The sequence below is a fragment of the Myotis yumanensis genome, unplaced genomic scaffold (genome assembly GCF_028538775.1).
Source record: "Myotis yumanensis isolate MYYU_CA2020_CCGP unplaced genomic scaffold, mMyoYum1.0.hap1 SCAF_11, whole genome shotgun sequence".
NCBI classification, from domain to species: Eukaryota; Metazoa; Chordata; class Mammalia; order Chiroptera; family Vespertilionidae; genus Myotis; species Myotis yumanensis.
In genome coordinates, this window is record NW_027223762.1 from 69099660 (window position 1) to 69109517 (window position 9858).

General features: G+C 52.7%; 1 protein-coding gene across 1 annotated transcript; it reads left to right on the plus strand.

The window, feature by feature from the left end:
• Positions 1–494: 494 nt before the first annotated feature.
• ECRG4 (ECRG4 augurin precursor) lies at positions 495–9643 on the plus strand. The gene is made up of 4 exons (XM_070428542.1): positions 495–573; positions 4380–4427; positions 6891–7048; positions 9221–9643. Exons 1-4 carry the CDS (start codon positions 495–497, stop codon positions 9377–9379), a joined length of 444 nt encoding a protein of 147 aa, XP_070284643.1. The 3' UTR covers positions 9380–9643.
• The last annotated feature ends 215 nt before the right edge of the window (positions 9644–9858 follow it).

Genomic DNA, 9858 nt, shown 5'->3' on the forward strand with positions numbered 1-9858 from the left:
TCAGACTGTGGAGTCTTTCAAAGTATCCCAAACACAGCGCTGCCAAAGGCTTCTTTACGTGCAGCTTGGGAATTAAGGAAATTCCAGAGGCCTTTTTCTAAGCCAACAGTGTGGAGTGAGCAGCCAGCACAGCAGCCAGCGGCCAGGCTGGGGCGAGAGGGACAGAGGGGAGAGGGGGACCCGGGAGGGGAGAGGGGGACCAGGGAGGGGAGAGGAGGACCTGGGCCGGAGTCCGAAATCCACCTCCCATCCTTCCCGGGGATCCTTGCCCATCCCCCTGCGCCCTGCCAGGTCCTCTGTGGTGCCTGCATCCTGAACATCCTGGCTAGAGAGCCGGGCTCAGAGCTGCTGCTCAGCCTGCTGCCTGCTGGCACCGCGCCGCCATCAGGTCCCTCCCCACAAGGAAGCAGGTCGCGCCCGCCCTCCCGGCCCCAGCTCTCCGGCCAGTCCTCCCGCAGCCAGCCCAGCGCTTCCCTCCTGCCTGCGGGTGCAGCATGGCCTCCTCCTTAGTGCGGCCCGCCATCCTGGCCACCACCGCGCTGGCGCTGTTCCTGCTGCTGTGCCTGGGCCCAAGTAAGTGGGGCGATGCCAGGGCGCAGGGGAGGGAGACGGCGCGGAGTGGGGGCATAGGCACCCATTTTGAGTCTGAGCGAGGGCGAGAGGGTGATGGGGGGGTCGGGCTTTGCACTCCCACAGTTGCAAGTGGTGGCTTGGGCAGGCCAGCAGAGTACCAGGGTCAAGGGCAGAGCCTCAGACCTGTGATGACCACGGGGGACAAGGAGGGCGAGCTGTCCTGGGAGGGACAAGCAGTGTTACAGGATGAAGGCGATGGGAAGGGTCCCTGGAAGCTTGAGTCAATGGGACGGTGCGTCCTCTCCTCCAGACTGAGCTGGCCTCACCTCGCATGCAGGGGACGGGCTCTCAAAGGAGAACTGCTTTGCCCTTCCTGCTTCATGGAGCCCTCGGCGAATGGGTTGAGAATTCCCAATGAAATGCTCCCTATAAAATGTGCACTTGCACACATACTCCCCGAATGGAGCAATCTGGTGGGTGTGCAGACATCTGGACCCTGGGGGGCCGCAGACCACACCCTAAGAAAGGCCGTCTGAAATAGGATGCGTTGTCCAGACACCCTGCCTTCCCTGTGCCCCTGTGGCTCACTGGTGGCCTCCTGCCTGCAGGAGGGCCTCTGCCGCTCACAGCTGAGCGAGGCAGGCGCAGTGAGCAGTGAGCGTCTCTTGCTAAGGGGCTGGAAGGTGTGGGCCACTTGCCTAAGACCCGAGACTGGTGCTTTTCCCAGTGCAGAGCAGCTGGGCACTGTGTGCTGGAAAGGGAAGGCCCTGGGTGGCTCACTTCTGCATTTCACTCACTCAGAGCAGGTGAGGAAACCAAGTTCCCGGGGCGGGGAGGGCGGGAGGAGGCGTACAGTCCAGAAGGTTGGAGCTGGGGGCCTGTTCAAGTGGGGAGGGCGACTGCAGCTCCACATGGCACCCTCGGGGGAGGCAGACCAATAATTCCCTTTACATCATTGATCTGCCTCGTGCCCTTTGTTCCTCCGGTTTTAAGAAGCACATCCCAGCAAAGAGGGTGAGCACTGGCTGTAAGCCGTTCATTCCTCCCCAGGGCTTGTATTTTACTTCATCACACCAACAACACAGTGAGCGGAGTCCGTGAACACTACAGCAACATCACTGAGCTGCAATGGGAACTTTCTTATGACATAAAATGGAAATCTTTGTATCTGTGTAGAGTCCCCTAGGTGGCTCTTTGTGTCACTTAAAAACATTTAATAGAAAAAAATGATCATCGCCACTCTTGATCAATTAGTGAATTGACCAAAGGGACAACTTGCAATTCTGAACCTGCTGGGAGGTCAATGCCAGGTCACTAGGTTTCATAAATGCAGAAGTGCCAATTATCACAGCCTAGAACTAAGAACTGAGAGTGTTGGGGTAAAAAAACAAAACATCTATACACAGGAAATAATCATGGTCATTCACTTGTTCTTTGTTTTTTTCTTCAAACGAAGTTAGTGTGGGGTCCGATCATACGGTGCGTAGTAATTGGCACAGTGGCGACACTGACAATTCATAACTCAGCGATAGCCCACGCTTCTCAGCTGCATTGCTGAGGAGTGGGGAGACTTCGAGTCTGGAGCAGTGGTGACACATTTGCTGTGAGAAATTGCAGCCTCCTGGCAAATGCTTAAGCCTCGTGTCTACTTCAATATCAGACCGCATTTCATTCGTTAATTGCTCAGCGCATTTACAGACGGCAAGCATCGGAGGGACTTAATTCCGCATGAGTTGTTGGAGATTGACAAATGCTAAGATAGTAATGGATGCTAATGTCACTGCCCAGGAACACACCTGTCTGCTTTAGGAAATGCTTTCATTCATTTCTTCATTTAAAAGTAGCGAATGAAGAAGGGTGACTTCATTTAAAAGTCATCCGTCTATGGCAGCCTCCTCAAGTGCTCATCTGTGCTTATTTCTGCTCAGCAACTCGTGATGTGACCTCGACCAGTGTTGCATGGCTGTTCGGCTGTTGGGAACCTTGCTTCATGTCCTAATTTACGGCCCCAAGGCCCCTCAGAGCCATAGCTTTCCTCCCAGTTCTATTTCTCTAGGACGGTGAAACATCTACATTTTTTGTACTGTTTCTCATGTAACACATGTTTGCCCTCATCCTCTCTCCTCTGACAACTCGGGGTTTCTGTGCTCTTCTGAAAGTCACCTATTCTGAGTAGAGGGCTGGAGCGATCAGAGTAGGGACAGAACAGACGGGACAACTGCTTCCTTTCTGCAGATGCTACCCACTTACTAACGCAGCCAACCGTTGCAATTGCTTCTTAAACAGTCAGTCACTGTAGACCTACGCGCACATAGACAGTGAAAGCCACTGGGTCCTTCCATAGGCTGCTGCGCATTGGCTACTGCCTGAGCCCGCTGCCCGCAGACCCCGCCTCCTCTGGAAGCTGCGAGGGCAACACCACCTGCACCTCCAGGCCTTCAGTGCGGTCTCTAGAGATTCTTCCGAACCAGCTCCCCCGCTGGCACACCTACTCTAGAGGCAGTTGGGTATCACTGAGTTCAAATGCCTGGAGGGACTAATAGGAGTGGCTGTTTGGGGACCAGGGGTGTCGAGTAACTTGGGCCCAGAGGTGTTCAAATTCAAATTTTGTAAACATTGGGCATGCCAGTAGAACACACCTGCAGGAAAAGCGCAGCTGTGGGCAGCCGGTGGGTGACCTTCCCCACAAAGGGGTTTCCCCCTCACCTACGGAGTAAATTCTTTAAGCAGGGCTTGGCCCTTCGTCTCATTTGGGTCCCAGACACTTCTGAGAGTCTGGAAAAGCTATGGCTTCTTTTCCCAGAAAACTGTACCCTTGCAGATAGAAGCACGGCCTTGGGGCCCGTCCATGGAGAGGGAGGCTACGTACCTGCCCAGAGAGGGAGGCTACGTACCCACCTCCAGGCCTGTCTCCATCCTGGGACCAAACTAGCTCCTTACACCTGAAGGCACTCGGCTCCCTCCTTTGAGGCTGGCTTCCCCAGGGGCTGTTTCCCTTCAGAGGCCAAACCGTCTACTTACCTGTGCACTTAGGGATCAGAGGCGCTGACGTGTCCCCACACGTGGAGGGTGTCTGTCAGGCCAGACATGTTGTTTTCCATTGAAATGATTGGGCTGATCAGAAACATGTTTACAGGCGAATGAAAGTCAGAGCAAATGATGCAAGTAGTGCCTGATTCCGAGGTGATCAGGACAAGCTATGAAACTGGGCGGGATTGTGAGAGAGCAAAGGCATGGGCGTGTGGCAGCTTAGCTCCCATTTCTGCTGCCTGTCCTCTGACGGCCCTTCTCTGCATCGTCTCCTCTTCTTGTGAGGACACGGTCTCAGGGTGTAGAGCCAACCCTAGATTCAGTGTGATAGCACCTCGAGAGCTCTACTCATGTCTGCAAACACCCTATTTCCAGATGAGCTCAATTCAGAGGGTTCAGGTGCCGGTGAATTTGGGGTAGGGGACACTTCCACCCACTGTACCATGAAGAGGTAAAGTCTGCAGGAAGGGACCTACGACAGGTGGCAGGCCCTCATAATAAGACGTAATGGCTGAAAGAACAAGGTCACTTTTCCAGGGACTAGCTCGTGTCACAATGCCCTTGGCCAGCCATGGCCATTGCCTCTAGTCTGGGCCATGGGCAGCTGAACTGCTTTTTCTGCACAACAGGGAACACCACGAGCCTAAAACAGTCATACAATCAAGTTGCCAAATCAAGATGGGTGCAGTAGCGGGTTTTTCCAACTGATTTTTGCATTTGAGGAGTTAAAGAGTATGGTGCCACGCTGAACCTTACCTCTGTTTCCATTCCTTCAGGCGCCACAGGTGGAAATACACTCAAGCTGATGCTTCAGAAGCGGGAAGGTAAATACAACCCATGTGGGTAAAGGTTGCATTCTCCGCGGGATTAAACGTGCTCACCTGAGTGTCATGTCTGGGCACTCAGAAGTGTTTGGTCCTTAAGAGGTTAGCAGGCCCGAAGAGCTTGTCCCGGGGGCGTGTGGTGTGATACTTTATTAGCTAAGTATTTTTGCCAGGAGCTGGTTGAAGGCTGTTTTTCTGAAAGCTGTCAGTGTGGACTCAGAAGGAAAAGAGACCGTGCTGCAGTGTGAACTGCTGCTATTTCTGTTGGGACCCTGGACCCGTCAGAGCACATTGTAGAGCCCAGCAAAGCTCAGCTGGTGGATGCGTACATATTGTACAGTCCAGTTAGCTACTGGCAGGAGGCTCAAACCAAAAGCTTCTTCTTACTCGCACCTGGTGAGAAGCACTGCTGAGCGAATGTGGACAGCAGCCAAGTGCAACAGAGCATCCCGGGCCCCGCCGCTGCCGCCATCGCCATCAGGCGGCCATCGGGCCAGTGCCGCGGTCTTGTGAAGGCCAGCTTCTCTTGGACTTTTCATTTCACCTATAAAACTAACTGCCCCTTAGAAATTAAGAAGTGTGACCACATTTCTGATGTGAATATTTAATCACTTATTCCTTTTCAAAAATATATATTTTTATTGATTTCAGAGAGGAAGGGAGAGGGAGAGAGAGACAGAAACATCAATGATGAGAGAGAATCATTGATTGGCTGCCTCCTGCACGCCCTCTAATGGGGATCGAGCTCGCAACCTGGACATGTACCCTGACCGGGAATTGAACCAGGACCCTTGAGTCCACAGGCCAACGTTCTATCCACTGAGCCAAACGGGCTAGGACCACTTGTTCGTTTTTAAAATTTATCTTTATTGTTGAAAGTATTACAGATGTCCCCCTTCCTCTCCTCCATTGACCCCCTCCATCTCGCCCCTGTCCCCTCCCCAGGCCTTCACCATATTATTGCCTGTGCCCATGGGCTATGCATATACGCATACAAGGTCTTTGTTAATCTCTTCCTGCACCCCCCCCCCCCACCCCCCCGCCTTCCCTCTGAAATACGTCAGTCTGTTTCATGCTTCCATGTCTCTGGATCCACTCAGTTCATCAGTTTATTTTGTTCATTAGATTCCACATATGAATGAGATCATGTGATACTTGTCTTTCTCTGACTGGCTTATTTCACTTAGCATAATACTCTCCAGGCCTCTCCATGCTGTCTCAAAGGGTAAGAGCTCCTTCTTTTTTTACTGCTGCATGGTAGCCCATGGTGTAAATGTACCACAGCTTTTTTATCCACTCATCTACTGATGGGCACTAGCACTGCTTCCAGATCTTGGCTATTGGAAATAACTTCTTCTTGTCTCTCTGAGTTAGTGGGGACTCTAGAAGGTTCAAGTCGCCTCCAGCACTCACCCTCAGGGATCCCCTCTCAGGATCGGGGCTCCTGGGCATCTTTCCCAACATTCCCAGCCGCTCCGGTGGCCCGGGGTCTCTCTAGTGTTGGAGACGCCTCAGAGAGCTTCCTCCCCAGGCTGGACACCCAGCCCTGTCCCCAAGGACAACCTGGTGGCAGGTCTCACAGGGCCAACCCACAGAGGTGGGGCTGGAGAGGAAACTGCCAGAATGGCCACAAGTCCTGGGTGTAGATCCTCAACTTTTATTCATTGCAAACCAAGACATACACATGCAGCGCCTGCTGCGTACAAAACAGTGTGACAGGCCCCGAGGGAAAAGACGAACGAGAGTGAAAAACACCCCCTGGTGTTTATCCACGTGACAAGGAACACAGAGGGCACCCACTCCCGTTCCCCTTGCAGCCCTCATGCCGGCCCGGGGACGCGGGCGCTCAGGCCCGCTGTGTGGGAGGGACAGGCCCAACTGGACAGCAGGGCAGACCCGTGCAGGGCTCCCCCACACACCTGCCGAGGTGGTGCCTTCTAAACAGCCGAGGCCCCGCAATAAGACGGGAGGAAGCATGGCCCAGCTGGCACCAAGACCCTCCCAACTCAGCCGGCTGCCAGGAGGCCCGAGGTGGTGCCCAGGGTGGCACTGTGTATCCTAGCAATCTGCCGTGAGCACCAGCCAGACCACGAGGCCCCTCAGGCTCATCACTCAGTCCTTTCCACTCCGCAGTGTCCTAGGCGAGCCCGGTGCTCGCTGGTCTGCATGCACAGTGCGTATGCGCCAGACACCCCGCGTCTCCCCAGTGCCTGGTCCCAGCCTGGTGAGAGGCTGCAGAGAGTGAGCGGCCTTTCATCCCCACCCCAGGCCTGAGAAGGTGGCGGCCAGCCCACGCCCTGTTACGTGGTTGTTCCCAAACAGGAGCGCGTACTAACCCCACATACGCGGGAAGCTGAGCCAGCACCGTCTTCCCCGGGGGCACTGATGGGGGGTATAATAGTGATCCCCCCAATAAGAAAAGAAGTCATCTCTCCACATTGGGGCGGGTCTCACTCATTTCAGCGTCTGCTCCAAAGAAAGCCGACCTGGCTGTGGACGAGAGCAAAGCTAAAAGCTTCCTGGGCAGCCTGAAGCGCCAGCGACGGCAGCTGTGGGACCGGACCCGGCCGGAGGTCCAGCAGTGGTACCAGCAGTTCCTCTACATGGGCTTCGACGAGGCGGTGGGTATCCGCTCCTGCGGGGCCTGGCTTCCTGCAGGGCAGGGGTGGGGGTGGGGGCAGTGGTGAGGGTGGGGATGGGGGTGTAATAGCTGGGGGAGACAGGGCACAGAAATTTAGGCTCCATTATTCACTCCAGAAGTACACCCCCCGACCCTCCCCACCCGCCCGCCAACACCATCCAGGCATCGGTTACAGGTTACGTGACCATGGCTATGAGGACAGCAGCTGGAATTTTCCATCACTGTGGGTCCAAGTGGGAAGACAAATTCCAGAGAAGACACCGCCCAACCTGGCTGGAACTTAGATTCAGCAAGAGTAGGATTTTCCTGGGGCAGTTTTAACGGCTTTGCCTGGGTGTCCTTAAAATAGCTCACAACCGCCCCAAAACATGTTCAGCTTTACCTCAAAAAAATGTCAGAGACACCCGGATCAATGGGGAAACCCATGAGGACAATGGAAGGGGATGCAACTTTCCTTTAAAGAGAGAGGGGTCTGCAAATGTTTTGGGGAGAATTTGTCAGTGCATTAGCAGGAAAAGATGGTTCAGTTCACGTGCCCAGGTAGAGAGAGTGGACACATTCCCCAAGTTACAGAAAAACACGTTCATAATCAAGCACTCCCAGCTGGGGCCAGGGCCAGGTAAGACCACGGGTGGAGGTGGGGGACTGCCATGCAGAGCTCTGTAGTGGCGGCCAGGGCTGTGCGGGGCTAGTGCGGAGAGCTCTCAGCTCACCACCCAGGCCAGGGAGCACTCAGCCTACCACCCAGGCCAGGGAGCACTCAGCCCGCCACCCAGGCCAGGGAGCACTCAGCCCGCCACCCAGGCCAGGGAGCACTCAGCCCACCACCCAGGCCAGGGAGCACTCAGCCTACCACCCAGGCCAGGGAGCACTCAGCCCACCACCCAAGCCAGGGAGCACTCAGCCCACCACCCAGGCCAGGGAGCACTCAGCCTACCACCCAGGCCAGGGAGCACTCAGCCCGCCACCCAGGCCAGGGAGCACTCAGCCCACCACCCCGGCCAGAGAGCAGAGGGAAGGCAGCATCTCCAACAGGGCAGATGGAAGTGTTTTTCCAAACGGACTCAGGATTCATATTGTGAATCAAGGGTGTATACAAAATACTGCAATAGGTGAAAACAAATTAAACACTTTAGAGACATCAGTTTTTAAATTAAATTTATTAGGAAACAAAACTAAAATAAACAAATGGGACTACATCAAACTAAAATGCTTCTGCACAGCAAAAGAAACCATCAACAAAATAAAAGGCAACCAACTCGATGGTAGAATATATTTGCAAGCAATAACTCTGATATGTGGCTAATATCCAAAATGTATAGAGAACTCATATAATCCAAGAACAATAAAACAAACAATCTGACTGTAAAATCAGCCGGGCACCTAAAGAGACCATTTTTAATGGCTGCATAAAATGCAAGCCTGTAGCCATACCATAATTTCTTTCTCATTCCCAACCATTGGACATATCAGTTGTTCCCCAATTATCTTTTTGATACTCAAATATAATTTTTTGTTGTGCAAATAGCTAAACACTTATAGCTAAACTCTGTGCCAGGAATTAGTCTGGTTCTTGTGTGAATTAACTACTTAACATTCACAACAACCTAAAAAGCCGGTGCTGTTATTGGCAGCTTAGTGTGAGTTTGTTTCTCACTTAGTATTGCAGTCTGCGCAGGGCAGTTACTGGGCAAAGACAGAATTATATTCAAGGGTCGTAAGGACTGCCAAACGGCATGTTCCTGTAAGTCATGTACGAGGGGACCAGTTTTCTCACACCTGCAGCAGCATCTGTTAGTCTCACTGAAAACTTCAAATGTTTTACTTATTTGATAGATGAAAAGGCTATATCATCTTCCAGCACTTGGCATTTCCTTGATGACCAGTATTTGCAGTTCATAAAAATGGGTTTTAAGAATTCAACATGGGGGAATGGCTAAAATAATGTCTGATGACAAAATCACAATAAAGGAGGATCCTATAAGATTCTAATAACAAGACTAGAGGCACAGCAATGCTCCAACACGGACTCATTCTCAGCGAGGTGGTAACCATGGAAGAGAAACCACCACAGAGAAAGCCCGGGGTGAGATGTGGCCAGGGTTGTGTGTCCTTAAACCCGCTCTCCGTCATGTTCTTTCTTCTTCGCCAGAAATTTGAAGATGATGTCACCTATTGGCTAAACAGAAACCGGAACGGACACGACTACTATGATTACCACCACCGTCACTACGATGAAGATGCCGCCATTGGTCCCCGGAGCCCCGACAGCTTTCGGCACGGAGCCAGCGTCAATTACGACGACTACTAACCATGGTCCCTCCTGACCGGTGCCAGGAGGGTCCCTCTCCTCTTCCTAACCTGGCACAGGCGGCCTCTGCTGTGCTTTGTTTGAGTTGCTCTTTTCTGCCCACTTTCTGTGACCAGAAAGGAAGAGTTCAAACAAGGAGTATACATGCCTTTTTATATAGCTTATGCAAGTGCCTAAACGTGCATTTATATAAAAAACAGCAATAAAAGCATTTTGTTTGTTAAAAAGATAAGTCTCAGAATGCATTTGGATGACACTTAAGCTGGCCGCAGTTTCACCACCGGATGTTTGCAAAGTTGAGCGTCATCTGAGAGGCCCCTCTCTGTTCTCCCAGTGGAACCTTCCAAGGACTGACCGCCCCCAGGCACCCTGGGACTCAGCAGGGGTCTTCCTTTTGTTAAAATTCAGGCCACATTGAGTGCAGGATATGAATCCAGCAAGAAAGTTTAGTTGAGCATTATTTCCAGTTACAGGACTGG